This window comes from Myotis lucifugus, unplaced genomic scaffold, assembly GCF_000147115.1.
Source record: "Myotis lucifugus unplaced genomic scaffold, Myoluc2.0 scaffold_556, whole genome shotgun sequence".
NCBI lineage: Eukaryota > Metazoa > Chordata > Mammalia > Chiroptera > Vespertilionidae > Myotis > Myotis lucifugus.
Window position 1 is genome coordinate 321465 of NW_005871604.1, and position 14880 is coordinate 336344.

General features: G+C 63.1%; 1 protein-coding gene across 12 annotated transcripts; it reads right to left on the reverse strand.

Annotated features, from left to right (window-relative positions):
• Positions 1-14643, reverse strand: RBBP8NL (RBBP8 N-terminal like). 12 transcript variants are annotated; one of them, XM_023745579.1, is made up of 16 exons: positions 14543-14618; positions 13400-13617; positions 9988-10079; positions 8051-8162; positions 7103-7145; positions 6617-6712; positions 6112-6224; positions 5567-5639; positions 4973-5124; positions 4798-4877; positions 4444-4601; positions 3269-3983; positions 2936-3062; positions 2425-2495; positions 2199-2334; positions 502-671 (listed from the first exon to the last, which is right to left on the reverse strand). In XM_023745579.1, exons 3-16 carry the CDS (start codon positions 10015-10017, stop codon positions 652-654), a joined length of 1926 nt encoding a protein of 641 aa, XP_023601347.1. In that variant the 5' UTR covers positions 10018-10079; positions 13400-13617; positions 14543-14618; the 3' UTR covers positions 502-651. The 12 variants fall into 12 exon arrangements, with proteins under 12 accessions (XP_023601346.1, XP_023601341.1, XP_023601337.1 ...); XM_023745574.1 differs by having other exon boundaries at positions 2425-2612; positions 2930-3062; XM_023745578.1 differs by lacking the exon at positions 2199-2334 and having other exon boundaries at positions 1-671; positions 14543-14614.
• Between the last annotated feature and the right edge of the window lie 237 nt (positions 14644-14880).

Consider the following 14880-nt stretch of genomic DNA (forward strand, 5'->3'; position numbering starts at 1 on the left):
TTTTTTTAGTTTTATTCATTTCAAACGGGCCGGATCCGGCCGCGGGGCCGTAGTTTGCTCACGGCTGGTAGGCCCTCAATGCCCAGCGTCTGTATGCAGGATTCCACGAGGGGGCGCTGGAGACCGATGCTTGCAGCTCCGTTGCCCCTCAGGGAAGGGGTGGCCAAGAGTGCAAGGCCCTTGGAGTCTGGGATGCCAGTGGAGTAGGGGGCGCGGGGAGGGATGGGGCTGGTGAGGGGCGCTGCCCGGTAAGGGCTGTCTGTGTGCTGCAGGGGTGGGGCTGGGCTAGGGCCTGAGGATCCCTGCCTCCTGTGCTTCTCAACTCCTGTTCCCCGCAAGGGAGAAGGTGCGGGGGAGAAGGTGGGGTGACAGGTCCAGTCAGTCATCAAGATGGGCAGAGAAGAAGGGTTCCAAAAACCAGCTATAGACTCCCTCTCGGCCTTCCCAGCCCCTCTGGACGTGGCCAGCATTCAATCTCCTTCCCCCTGAGCTGGGCTGGGCTGGTGGTGTGGGCTGTCCTGGCCTCGGTGGGCAGAGCGCGATAGGGCTCCTCCCAGATGCTGTTGCTGGGTGAGGGGCCGTCGTCCTTGGGGTCTTGGGCTCCTGGGCCTTTCAGCTGGTGTTAGGGGCTCCCCTGGGGTTCCTTCTCCCTCAGGACAGCTTCTTGGAGGCTGTGGGAAGTGGACTGAGGTTAGGCTGGGACGCCCGGCGGTGGCCTCGTGGGTCCTCCCTTGAGATGACACCGGGCTCTCCCCAGGGCCTCGAGGGCAGTCTCTGGCAGGGAACTCAGAGCCCACCTGGCAGAGGTGACTTGTGCTGACAGCGGCAGACCCAGAGCCGCAGCGGCTCCATCGGAATTTGGTGGAAGCGTGGACCCTCTCCCCAGGCGCGCAACCCCGAGGCCGGCCCAGCCCTGGCCCCCCACCTCGCTGCTTTGCAGAGAGAGGGCCCGGCCCATTTTGGATAACCTGCCCTGATGGGGAAAGGCTCTCAGAATCCCGAGACACTGGCTGGGTGCCTCCATGGGCCTGCCTTCGGCCGGGGCCACAGGGGAGGGTGTCAGATCCTTAGGACCCTCGCAGGGGGACCTGCCAGTATGCCCCAGGCTTGTCTCTGATGTGGAACAAGATTCAGACCTGGGTCAGAACCAGGTTGGAATCCTGACCCCGTGTACCAGTTTTGTGACCTTGGGTGAGTTCCCTCACCTCTCTGTGCCTCAGTTTCCCCACCTGTGAGGCAGTGAGGTCCATCACTGGGCAGGGTCATGAGGCCCAGAGGCAGTGATGACTGGACACTGCTGACACCCTCCATGGGCATAAGCTACAGGGCGCTGCTGCTGGTGCTGAGCCGTGTGGCACTGTGCCTGGCACATCGTGGTGTGGGCCACAAGCTGGGCAAAGGCCCTGTTCTCACTGACCACCAGGGTGGGCGTTGTGAGGTGTCGGTGCCTGACGGGGAGCCCCTGCACTGGTCCAGGTGGGAGGACCAGGGTTGGGCAGCTCAGCTCCAAGTGCAGGGTGGGGCAGACACCTGTGCGCCCCTATGGACTGTGCCTACCAGGACTGGGCCAAATCATGCCCAGCAGGAAGTGCCTGGAAATCAGGCAGGTGTGCTGGCCTCCTCCGCGGCTCGCCCGAGCAAACACGGCTCTCGGGCACCTTCCCAGCAACAATGGCGCATTGTGGCAGCCAAGCCGGGCCTGCCTAGTGGCAGACCTGTTCGGACAAACACCAGGGCGGCATCCATTATTAGCTTATGCGTTCAGTCTCTCTGGCACCTGGCCAAAGCTGCCTTTGTGGCCAGAGCAGGAAGTGGGGGTGTCCTGGTACCCTCGGGCTGGGGCCTCTGCTCTTGCTGCCCTGTTAGGAGGAGCCAGGCCCACAGGCACCACACATTTGAGCAGCCCCCACTTCCCCAGTGGAACAAACACACCCCACGCATCAAGGTGGCCAAAAGGGTCCAGGAGTCCACCCCTCCAGGTTGAAGGGCCTGGCCGGGGCTGCCGTGAGGAGGAAGTGGACCAGGAATCACCCAGGCCCGACCCCTGGCTCCTCCTCTTAAGGGTCCTGCTCTGGGAGAGCTCCAAGGACTGGTTTCAGGGTCTGGGTTCCAGTCAATTGGAGGATGCCATTCCCCAAGGTGGGGTGGGGGTGTTGGGGCTGCGGGACTCCCCACCCCCCACTGCCCCGGGCCCATACCTTTGTCCCACAGGTCAGAGGACTGGACCCACTTCCTCTTCTGCTGCAGGCCCTGCCCGGGTTCCTTGGTGCAGAAGCACCGGGGCCCTTCCCCCGGGGTGCTGGATGTGGCCCCCGCCTCCGGGCTCAGGCCCACCTGCGGGGTGTGGGAGTATGGTCAGGGCCAGGACCCTCCCCCGAGCCTGGGAAGCCCTAGCTTGGGGCCCCACCTGAGCCTGGGACCCACCTCACTGTCCGAGGCGTCTGGCTCATCCAGCTTGTCCGACAGCGGTCGCTGTGCCTGGGCCTTGCTGAGCTCTGCGGGGTGCAGGGCGTGGGTCAGGCCAGGCTGGTGGCCCGGGAGTCTGGTGGAAGCAGGCCTCGTTCTAGCCTGCCAGACCAGGATGAGTGGCAACAACTCTGCAGATGAGGAGACTGAGGCACAGAGGGGTACAGTAACCTGCCCTAGGGTCCAGCGCCTGCACAATGACCCCACCAGCTGGGGTGTCCCCTGACTTGACCACTGTAATGGGAAACCCACATCCTGCCCCCAGACTCTAATTGCTAGGGCCCTTTCCTTCACTGCCTGTGGTCAGAGACACACCTGCCCTGACCCCCACCTCCCTTCTAGGTCTGCCTGTGGGGACCCTAGGGTTTGGCCTGCCAGGCCCACACTCAGCTGGTGCTGACCACTGCACATCCCTCCCCTCCTGGGGCCACATTTGCTGGGCTCTCATGACCCCAACACTCACCCTTACCTGGGTGGCCATTGGCATCAGGACTCTGTGGGTGGGGGGACGGTTTTGGCCTCTCTCTGGACTCATCTCCTGTCCTGCCTGGAGACGGCAGGCTAGGCTGGGGCTCTGGGAGAGGATGTGGGGAGTCCTGAGGGGAAGCACGTCGGTGGCTTGAATTCATTTGGGGAGACTGTCTTGCCCCCCAACCCAGCCTTGGGCACAGCCTTCGGGACCCTGGCTGGGCTCAGCTGGAGGGTCAGCTGCCCTGCCGTGAGCGTCAGGAACAGGCTTTCTCACTGGGCCCAGCTGCTGGCCTGGTGTGGGCACATGAGGCAAGACCAGGCTGGGCCTCACCTCGGGCAGGGGGGCCGCTTCTGGCCCTGGTGCTCTGGTCCCCTTGGTGCCATTGCTTCGCCCCCAAGGTCCAGACTGGGCAAGTGGCTTCGCCCCCTGGGGTGGCTCAGGGCTGGGAGTGTGGGCAGTTTTGGGGCTGAACCTCCTTGGCCGGCCCACGGGCTTGGGGGCATCCCGGCCCCGCCCCCACTCAGAGAGGTCCAGGGGCTTGTCTGGAACAAGGTCCTCTGTGACTGTGGCCTCCTGTCCCCTGGGGCTGCCAGGGCCTGTGGGCTGCTGGTGCCGCCTCCTGGGCAGGGCTGCCCCGGCCACCTCGCCCTCTGACCCCTCAGAGTCAGAACAGATTGGAGGGGAGGGCGGCGTCTCCCCTGGCCTGGGAGGCCCCCTCATCCTGGCACCACCAGCCTGTCCTCGTGCCTGCAGCTGCTGGGCCAGGAGCAGGCTCAGTGCTCCCTCTAGCCGAGGATCCCGCATGTCCACCAGGGTGCCCGGTGGGCCCAGTAGCCCCGAGGGCACCTCCCAGGCCTCTGCCTCTCTGGCCTTCAGGATCTGGGGCTGGGGACCGCCAGGGGCTGCGGCGGGGGCCCGGGGGCTGCTTTGGGGGCTCCGAAGGTGCAGGGACCGAGGGCGATTCAGGAGGCAGAGGCGGTCAGTCTGGAGGGCGTGCTTCAGGGACTTGTGGGGCCTGGCGGAGGCCTGAGAGGCCCGCAGGAAGCTGGGGTGGGAAGAAGCCCAATGACAGGGGCTCACGGTCAACCCCATGTCCCAGGGGAGGCCCCGAGAGGTGAGGAGAGCGGGCCAGGTCAGGGGGAAGGTGGGGGAAAGGGTGGGTTCCTGGCCCCCTCCCCTCTCCCAGCTCTGGAGGCCAAGCCATGTGACCTGGAGCCTGGGGCTCTGTGGCCTCTCCCCTTTTGGGCATCAGCTACCTGCCCTCACCGGAGCGCTGGCTCCACCTCTCCCCCCAGCCCCCCACCCGTCCTGGCTGTTCAGGAGGGTCCCCGTGGGGACTTCGTGATGGGCAGAGTATCCAGGAAAGCAAAGCCTTGGGAGGGCAAGAGCTCCTGCCGTGCCATGGAGGGGCTCCTGGCCACTGCCCCCCTCTCAAAGGTGGGACTAGATTGGGACAGGTGCTCAGCTGAGGTCACTCCTGGTGGTGGCTGTGGGCAGAACCTCACCTGTCCAGGGAGAGGCTGTGCTCGTAAGGCGGGCTGGGTGGGCTGCTCTGGGCAGAGGGCGTCCCATTGGCGGAGCCCCGGTCAGCGGAGCAGGCCCAGGCCCCCGGCCGCACCACGGCAATGGTCCCGTGCAGCTGGTTGGAGATATGCTGGGGGCTCTGCACAGGGTGGGCATGGTCAGCCTGGGTGGGGCTGGCTGGTGCCCTCTGCCCTTGCTCTTTGTGGGACCCACCGGCTCTGAGCCTTGCCTCCACCCATGTTGAATGGAGCTCAGGGGTCCCTGTCTGTCCCAGAGGACAGCGCGTGGCATGTGGCTGGGGCTGGGAGAGGTGGCTTGGGGTCCCTTGTCCTCACCATGTCTGAGGCCCGTGGCTCGGGCAGGTTGGCACCCGGGGAGATTTTGGCCACTGGAGACATCCTGTGCTCCAGCTTTTCTGTGGGAGGAAACGTATTGGATGGCTCAGCCCCTGCCCAGAGGCCCCCTGGCCTGAGATGCCCGCTCCCCCCCCCCCCCGCAGCCTCACAGCACCTTCTCCCCGTGGACTGGCATCCAGGGGGTGGTCCTCGGCCTCCTCGTGGCCTCCTGGCAGCTTCTCGGTGCTGGCCTTCCAGGGGCCCGGGGAGATGAGCAGTGGGGGTGAGGAGGGGTCCGAGGAGCTCTCCCTGCACTGGGGCTTGGGTCTGTCTCCCGAGGGGAGGGGAGAGGGAGGGCAGTGCCCCCAGACACAATCAGAAAGGCCAGGGTGTCCTCCTGGGGGCCAAGCCACCACTGCAGGAGGACCCAGGTGACCCAGAAAGAGGGCCCTTGACACCACCCGAGATGTGCCCCCAGGTGCAGAGCCCCGAGTGGCAGAGCGGCTGGCGTGCTGGGGACCATCCCTGTTTCTAAGGGGTCCACTGGGCTCCTGTCCATTTACAAGGCACTTGTGCTGGTTGCTCTGAGGTCCGGAGTTGGCTCTGTGGTGAGTGGCCATGGGACACCCACCCCAGCACTGGGCTGGTCCCCCACAGGGTCCTGTGCCCCATGCTCTGCCCCTGGTGCCCCATGGATGTGTGGCGGTGCCTGCTGTGAGCTGGGTATAGGGATCAGGGTGCTCAGGCGCCTGGTGCCTTCCCCACTCACCCCAGGCCCCGAAGCCGGGCCACCTCTTCCTTCAAGGTCTCATTCTCCTCCTGCAGTCGGGTCATCTCATTGGCTGCAAAGACACTGATTAGCGAAGGACTGGGGGTCCTCACAGCCCCGGGGAGTCTCCCTTGTTGTCCTGTCCCCAGGCCAGGGCCTGGCATAGCAGGTGCCCCATGCATGCCTGCTGCCTGAGGGGATGGTTGGATGTGACTGACTAAACTGCGCCAGCCTTAGGCTGAGGAAAGCGATGGGGACCTTGTCCCCGGAATGTCCCCCAAGGTAAAGGGGGCCTGCTCTCCTCATGTGAGGTCTCAGGGGCCTCTCGTCATCGCAGGAGGGGGGAGTTGAGGCCGAGAGAGCAGGGGACTGATGAATGAGGGATGTGCCAGGGCCAGCTGGGGCTTCGCATCATTTGTCTGTAAATTGGGGTGTGGGGTGACCATCGGACAGAAGGATCACCTTCCCTCTTTCCCTGTGATGCCATGTCAGGCTGAGCAGGCCCTGGGGTCATGGCCCACAGAAGGGGACAGCAGGCGGCTCACTGAGGATGAAGAGGTGCTGCAGGTTCTGGAGGAGGGAGCTCTCGAACTCCTGCTGCTTCTTCCTGGCCAGCTCCTGGGTGACAGTGCAGCGGTCGCACAGGCCGGCCCGCAGCCTGCGGCGTGGGGGAGGCAAGAGGTCACTCTGAGGAGGCAGACTGAGGCCCATCGAAGGGCTGGGACCCTCCAGGGATGTGCCCCTGCCTTTCCCAAACTGTGGAAGCCTGCTCCATCCCCTAAGTTTGGGAAGGAACCTTGAAAATACAGTTTACTTAAGGCTCTGAGAAATCCTGCAGGGAAGGTGGGGGAAAGCTGTCTGGTTTAGTTTTACCCTAGAGCTTCCCAAACGCATCCACAGACCCCTTGTCCTCCTCCCTCCAGCACCTGGCTCACCTGTTCTCCAGCACCTGGCTCACCTGTTCTCCAGCACCTGGCTCACCTGTGCCCCAGCACCTGGCTCACCTGTTCTCCAGCACCTGGCTCACCTGTGCCCCAGCACCTGGCTCACCTGTTCTCCAGCACCCGCACGTTGTCTTTCAGAGCCTTCTGCTGCTCCCTGAGCTGGTGGTTCTTGGCACAGAGCTCCTCTACCCTTTGGGCATCCCTGTGGGGGGGGGGGAACCAATGAGATGGGGTTTCTCTCTTGCCACCTGCAGTTCTCTCTTGCTACAGAACTGAGCCCCATCTGAGCCCCTCCCCTCAGTTCTCGATGTCTCATGACGTGTGTTCCCACTGATAATTGTTGGTACTGCAGGCGCCTTGAGTGGATGTGGCTTGCCCAGCCCCGTGGAGGGTCCCAGTGCTGGCTCACCAGCTATTGGATGCATGACATGGGCCAGTGGCTCCCTCCCTCCTGCCCATGCGGAGCCTGTTTCCTTTTGTACATGGGGGGTTGGAGGGGTGGGGGCTCCCTGCATTTGGGAAGATTAAGTGAGTGACTGGTGAGCTGCTGTCCTTCGCATCCGTTCCCACTGGGCCAGCCCGTCTGACTCACCGGCACCGCTCCGAGTTCAGTTCTAGAAGCTTGTTCTGCAGGCCTGGAGGGTGGAGGAAGGGGTGGAGGGTCAGGCCCAGCTGTGCAGGCAGCCCCTGCAGCAGAGCCCAGGGCACCTCCTGTTCCTCTCCACACCCGCACCCCTGATGGGTCGCCTCACTGACTCAGTCTCGGGACTGCTCAGGACCGCTGCCCTGGGCCCAGCGTCTCCCTTCCCCATGGGGGCTCTGACTCTGGTGTCTGTCTGGAGGTTGGTTGGGAACCACCTAGCCAGGTCCTGGGAGGGGCATTCACTTTGGGTGCAGCTAATATTGAAGTAAAATGGGCTCTTGGGGGGGGACCCTGGCAGACTCCTCCATGCCCCAAGCAGACCTGCCTCTCTAAGTCTCTGGGGAGGTGACCCAGGCCCTTTGGGACCTCTGGGGGGTGCTTGTGGGATGGTTGGCCTCAGGAGGGTCTGGCCAGGGCCCAGGGGCCCGGGGAATGGAGGGACAGGTGTGTGGGCGGGGCAGAGCTCAGCCTGGTGTCCAGGAGTGAAATGGAGGGTTTCAGATCAATGCCCTGGACGGGCCTCCGGACCCGTGAGCTCCCGTTCTTAGAGAGGGGCCTTGCTTAGGGGAACGCCGAGACCCCTGCCCTGAGCGAAGGAGGCTCCTGGCTCTCTGCAGCGGGCCTGGCTTTTTATTTCCACTCGGCCTGGGCTGACCGCTGGGAGAAGCCCTGCAGGGCACACTTGGGGTGCTGATCTGAGGCTGGGCACCTGGCCACGTGGATGCTCTGGGCTCTGAGGCATTGCTCCCTTCTGGGCCTGGAAGGCGAGGTCCTAGGTTTGGAGGCGATGTGTGGGAGCACCCTGGCCTGGCCTCAGCTCTTAGGCCACTGGTCCAGGTGAGAGCCACCTGTGGAGACCGGCCCCACCCCCACCCGCCCTGCCCCCCGCGCACTCACCCAGGACCTCCTTCTCATGGATGTCCTTCAGCCTGTTTAGGGCCTCCATGAAGCTCTCCATGGCCCTCAGGTGCAGGATGCCCCTCGGTCCTACTGCCCCTCTGTTTCCAGCCTGTGGAGCAGGAGGTGGGAGAGGGGCTCTTTGGCTTGGGAAGGGCCTATGGGCTATAGGGTCCAGTCATGGGCCACTGCCTGGAGAGGGCTAGGTGCTGGCCCCGTGGGTGTTGGTGGAGTGTCCTGTCTGTGGGCCACCCCCACCCCCCACTGGGTCATGTCCACACTGAGGACCCAGTGGGCTCCTCTACACTGTCCTGCTCTTAGCTTTCATACTTCGGGGGAACTTGGAGGGGACAGGAGGGATGGGGCCTGTCCATTCAATATCCACCACCTAATCCCGGCCTCCCGCAGGCATGTCCCCTACTCCCCCCCCCCACCCCCCGTGGCTGCAGATTGGCCCCAGGCCTGGGAGGCTGGGCCCCTCGTCAGGAGCCTTGGCTGGGCCCGGCCTGCAGTGGCTCAGAGCACCCACGTCATGCTCCACGAGCCCATTAGCCGGCTGTGACATGCAGCCCCCTCTGGGGAACTCTCTCCGGCAGCTCCTTCCGTGAGGGGTGGGGGCACTGCCAGCTACGGGGTGTCAAGGGCCGCCAAGGCTCAGACCTCAGCACGGGCCCCCTCACGCAGTCTGGTGTGCTCTGTCCTGGCGTGGTAGTGTGCGCACGTGCACTGTGTGTGTGTGTGCACATGTGTGCACATGTGTATGTGTGTGTGCGTGTGTGTGCATGCTGTGTGTGTGTGTGTGTGCGCGTGTCACGGTGCTGAGGCCCAGCGCTCTCTGTGCCCACCTCGAGTCTGAGTAGTTGTGGATGCTAATTTTGACCCCAGGTCTACATTTACTGAGGCTGAGCCAAGCCCCCTGCATGCCCGCTGCAGGGGTGGGGTCTGTGGCCAGCTCCCTGGGGCCCTGAGTCTCACAAAGAGCAGAAGGATCCTGTCCTGCCTGCCCGAGGCCAGAGACCTCTTCCCTCTGGGTCTCGCCTCCGGGCCACGGTGAGGTGGCCCCTCCTGGTCCTCAGCCTGAGGAGCCCTGGGGGCCCCTGGACCCTGAGAACAGACAGCCAGGCTCCTGTAACTCCAGAACCCTCTCCTCTGGCCGCCCGCACTGACCCCTCAGTAGCAACTGTTGGCGGGACTTCTACTTATGCCCAGAATCTCACCTTTCCCTCCTTGCCACCCCCCACCGGGTCCAAGCCACCATGGGACTGAGTTGCATCTCCCAGGCCACTGCACCTGGCTTCCTGCCTCTGCCCGGCCCCAGCACGCACTCTGCACAGCGCAGCGCAGGCCCTTGAAACCTCTGCTCAGAATCCCCCCTCGGGTGGCCTGAGTTCTGGCCAAGGCCACAGAAGGGGGCGTGGTCTCATTTGCATTTCAAAGGTTGCCCTGAGGATGTCTGAGTTCGCAGCAGCACCCTACAAAACAGCCCCAAACTGGAAAACCCCAAATGCCAACTACCAGATGTCCCTGGCCAGAGGAATGCCCCCAGCCCCCACTGCCGTCACTGAGTGACACGGGAGCAGAGCGGAAAGCCAGCCTGCTGCTCTGGGCTCTCGGAAGTGGGGGTGGCAGGTGCCATGGGGTCACAAGGCCTGAATGGAGCAGGTCTTATGACCCCAAGAGAAGCCAGGGGCAGCAAGCACAGGGCTAGGACTGCCGCCGGGAAACAGACCACGAGTCTGGCTCTCAGCCGGGCCCTTGAACCTGAGTCAAAGAACAGTGGGAAGCCTGTCCTTCTGTACGGGAGACAGCCCGGCTGGAGGACAGGTGAGAGCCTGTGGCCTGCAGTGTCCAAGGAGCCGGCTGCGCAGGGCCTGGGGTGTGGTGGAGGGTGGAGCAGCAGGAAGGCCAGGCTCCCCAAACTCGTTTACCAGACTTGCCTGGGCTGCGGGAAGTGGGGGTGCCCGCATGGTGACTCTGTGTCAGATGATGAAGGAAAGATGCTGCATTCCGGAGGCCGGGGAGGCCAGGGCTGGAGCAGAAGGGGTATAAATGGGATCGGCCCGTTTCCTGAGCGCTGTACACACCGTCACTTTCATGACAGTCCAACCCTGACCACACCGTAAAGAGTCCACTCTCCAGATGGGGAAACTGAGGCCCCAACAGATCATGTCACCCTCCCCAGCTGCCCAGTGGAGGCGGAACCCAGGGTTTGAACTTTCTCTGAGGGTTGGGGAGGTCGCGCCTCTCCCTCATGGGGACAGATGGACATGTACTAGTCGACCCGCTGGTCCTCACTGTGCTGTCCTCTCCGAAATGGTAGGGCTCCTGAAAGGTAAGACCTGAACTGGGCCTTCCATGTGCTCATGTCTGTAACAAGAGGGGAAGAGTGCTAGGAGTGCCTAAGCAGCAGAACCTGAAATTCCACCCAGACTGCCTGACAGACGGCTCTTCTCTCCAGCAGCTGTGTTGGCAGTGTGCTGTGTGCTGTGGACTGTAAGCTGGCCCAACGCCCATAAAGGATGCGCCCAACGGAGCCCTTGGTGTCATGGGCCCGGAGAAGCCTGTGTGGGCTCTGGGTCCAAGCAAGAGGCAAACATTGGTCCTGAAGAGGTCACTGTGGTGCCCTCTGCTGGGTGCCACCCCTGCCCCGCCAGGCTCCTCTTTGTGCCCCAAACTGCCCTGCCAGCCCTCCCGGCTGCTTCTCTCAGGGTCCTCAAAGGACGGCAGGAGACACCCTGCATGCTGGGCAGGGGAACAGCATGGACAAGGGTCCTGGGGCAGGCCTGTGCGGGTGGCTGACAGCAAAGTTGGAGTCTCCTGTCTACACACATAGCCCAGGGCCACCCAGCCCCTGTGGCAGTGCCATGGGGACAGTGTGACTTTCCCAGGAGGGCAGGTGACCGAGTGCATTGTCTGAGGCGAAGTGGACAGTCAGCCTCTAGGGGCACTGTGGGTAGCATGGCCCTGGGTTGTAGCTTCCTGCTGGGAGGTCAGTGGGCCTCCCTATCATGCCGGCTCTGTGTCTGCCAGGAGTGCCCAGGGCAGTGGGGGCTGGGGGTTCAGAGAACTCTGGAGGCCTGTGCACAGGAGAGGTTGGCCTGAGCTGCTCTCGGGGGTGGGGCTTGGAAGCAAAGACCTGAGTTGTGCTCCTTAGGGCCCCAGACAGGCCAGGGCTCCCCAGCCCTCCACCTCTGGATGCCCAGGCTGCAAGGCTTCCACTGGGGCTGAGCCCCTGGAAGGGCAGGTGGGCCGGCCATGCTGAGTCAGCCAGGCCAGATCGATAAAGACATGGGGGTCCAAGCCATAAGCCTACAGCCCTGGTAGCGGCCCTGTCCTACCTTTACCTTCTGTGCAAACTTGGGCTAGTGGTTTTACCTCTCAGAGCGTTAGTTTCCTCATCTGGGGGTAACACTACCCTTCATATCAGGGACTGTGAGGCTCCTTCCCAGTAACACGTGCCCAGGGGATACCCATCCAGGTTAGATATGTCCAGGGGACGCCCGTCCAGGTTGTATATGTCCAGGGGACACCCGTCCAGGTTGTATATGTCCAGGGGACACCCGTCCAGGTTGTATATGTCCAGGGGACACCCGTCCAGGTTAGATATGTCCAGGGGACACCTGACCAGGTTGTATATGTCCAGGGGATGCCCGTCCAGGTTGTATATGTCCAGGGGACGCCCGTCCAGGTTGTATATGTCCAGGGGACTCCCGTCCACGTTAGATATGTCCAGGAGACGCCTGTCCAGGTTGTATATGTCCAGGAGACGCCTGTCCAGGTTGTATATGTCCAGGGGACACCCGTCCAGGTTGTATATGTCCAGGGGACGCCTGACCAGGTTGTATATGTCCAGGGGATGCCCGTCCAGGTTGTATATGTCCAGGGGATGCCTGTCCAGGTTGTATATGTCCAGGGGATGCCCGTCCAGGTTGTATATGTCCAGGGGATGCCTGTCCAGGTTGTATATGCCCAGGGGACTCCCGTCCAGGTTAGATATGTCCAGGAGAAGCCTGTCCAGATTAGATATGTCCAGGGGACACCCGTCCAGGTTGTATATGTCCAGGGGACACCCGTCCAGGTTGTATATGTCCAGGGGACTCCCGTCCAGGTTGTATATGTCCAGGGGACGCCCGTCCAGGTTGTATATGTCCAGGGGACGCCCGTCCAGGTTGTATATGTCCAGGGGACGCCCGTCCAGGTTGTATATGTCCAGGGGACGCCCGTCCAGGTTGTATATGTCCAGGGGACGCCCGTCCAGGTTGTATATGTCCAGGGGACGCCCGTCCAGGTTGTATATGTCCAGGGGACGCCCGTCCAGGTTGTATATGTCCAGGGGACGCCCGTCCAGGTTGTATATGTCCAGGGGACGCCCGTCCAGGTTGTATATGTCCAGGGGACGCCCGTCCAGCTGAGACATGCTCAGCCCAGTGCCTGGCAGGCTGAGCGCTCAGTTGACTACAAATGGAGACCCTGTGTCCCCCGCCTGCAGTCTTCCGATAGTGCCTCCCTCACATGCGACCCCAGGCACTGCCATTTCTGCTTACAGGAGCCCCTCTCCTCTTGGGCCAGTTCAGGTCCCATTGCCACGAAGGCCCTTTACAGGAGGACACCGCCCCCCGCCCCAATTCAGAAATCTGTAGTGATGGTGCACACTGTATAGACACTTCAGGCCACTGAGTCTTGGTGGCTGTGCCCAGGGCAGGTGCCATCTGGCCCCCACGCAGGGAGGGCACTGAGGCCCCAGCTGTAGCCCCCAGCCTGGATTGGGCACTGTCAGGTTGAGCGGCAAAGCCCCAGGGGTGTGGTTTCTGGCCCTGCTCCTGGGCCAGCGGGGGTCCCTGGCTCCTCGCCCCCTCGCTGCCTCCCTGGCTGGGGCAGTCCTGCTTCAGCAGCCCTCGGTGCCGGAGCCCTGTGGCCGGCCCGTATGCTGCTCCTTCTCCGCCATCGGTCTGTCTATCTATCCACCTACCCACAAAACAACCATGACGATGCTGCAGTAGCAGCAGCTGCTGCTTCCTCATGCCCACTGTGCCAAGCATGGTGCCAGCCCTCTACATGCTTGCAGGGCACTAAAACGATCCCAAAGCTTCTCTGAAGGAGTGTGGAGAGGTCACCGGATGTACCGTCCCCAAGTGACGGACCCTGACCTCCTGCTGGGCCTGCATGGGGCCAGGCACGCCATCGGAGCCCACTGCACGTTGCGGCATGGGGATTTATGCACCCACTGCGTGCCCAGGCTCGGTGCGTGCGGCCATCTGAGGAGGTGCTCATTGGCCCGCTCCACAGGCTCCGGCCCTGAGTCCTTGTCCACCCTCTGAGGGGGCTCTGCACGGCTGGGCAGTCACTCACCTGGCTGAGCCTCAGGGTCCCTCTCCACACAGACAGAGGTGAGCTCTGTCCCTTGCTCCTGGAGGAGGGGGGGGTCTCTGCCACCTCAAGCTGTCAGGACTCCTCAAACACAGTGGTCAGGGGCCAGTCTTGGAGCCCCCACATGCCAGCACCCAATAGGTGCTCCATGCTGTGGCTCACTGGGTCTCATGCTTGCCCATGGAGTGGCCACGCCAACCCTGTTTATAGAGGAGCAAGAGAGGTTCACAAGGACACAGCCAGGGCAGAAATGGGGCCTCCTAATGACCCCTGGGCCAGCTCAGGGTGGAAGGTCATGTCCAGAGATGTGTCACTGCCAGGGAGGTTTCTAACGTCACCAGACACATAGACCCGTGACACACATGCATGCCTGATGCCCACACCCATACACATGGATCCTAATAACATCCTAAAACATGTTAGAGCACATCCCAACACATGAGTGCCACACACACATGTGCTCCCCTCAGCCACCTCCCCCACCACGCACCCAGCACTGCCCTGGCCCAGGGAGAGCTGCACATGAGTGTGCATGCATGCACATGTGCACACATCGTTGTGCATCCCACAAGCGCGTGCACACGTGCACAGAGGAGCAGGACAGGGTGCTCCCAGGTGGGCTGAGGCAGCTTCTTGGCTCAGGTAACTGTGGGCCTTTGCAACCTGACTTCCAGGGCATGGGCTACCTGCTGTACCCCTGAGGCCTCACTGGGGGAGGCTGAGCAGGACCCATGGCCCCCAGGAGCCCTCCCTTTGCCACTGCCTCCCCAGAGACACCAACGTTAGGGCAGCCGTGTCCCACAGCCCCGTACCCCTCCTCACCCCCAGGGCTTCACCCTGCCCATGAGGACTCAGCTGTGGGGCAGCAGCCCATTCCCGGTGCCCCAGACCCTCACTCCTAGTCTTGACTCTGCACCCTGCCCCTGGCCAGGAAGCTCACTGGGCCCCCTTCCCCCTGGACGAGGCACCTCAGAACAGGTGGCTGCACCCCTCTTACCAGCCTGGCCAGCCCACCTCCTGCCCAGCAAGCAGGGGCTGGGGTGCCTTGGGTGACCCCACAGTGACCCCAGCCCCTCCCCTGCCTCCAGCGGCGGGAGCTGTGGGGTCCGGGCCCCGGGTACTCACATGGCCCCTCGCCCGCCCGTGTTGACCTCCGCGGACCTTCCTGCCCGAGATGGAGGCAGCAATGTGTGAACCTGCACAGGCAGCAAGACGCGACTTGGCCAAACCCGCCAGGCAGGTTCTGGGCTCTCCTTGCCAGGAGCAGAAAGGAGGCAGGGCCCAAAGCCGCCCAACGGGCTCTGCCATTGCAGAAAGTGGTGGAACAGGTCGGGTCTGACCCCACATAGAGCTGGGATTGTTTCTCCGTAACACGCATGGCCCACACCTCTGGCCAGTTAACAAGGAGACTCTGGGGCCTCCAACGTGGAGGGGGGGAGGGGCGGGGAGGGCGCTGAGGTGGG

Bases quoted from the DNA above. Each gene is read 5' to 3' on its own strand.
- RBBP8NL (XM_023745571.1), bottom strand. From the start codon at position 10,017: ATGCGGGCACCCCCACTTCCCGCAGCCCAG. The intron at 7,146-8,050 runs GTGAGTGCGCGG...TCCACCCTCCAG, and splicing joins CCATGAGAAGGAGGTCCTGG to GCCTGCAGAACAAGCTTCTA. The intron at 672-2,424 runs GTGGGTCCCAGG...CACTTCCCACAG, and splicing joins CAGACGCCTCGGACAGTGAG to CCTCCAAGAAGCTGTCCTGA.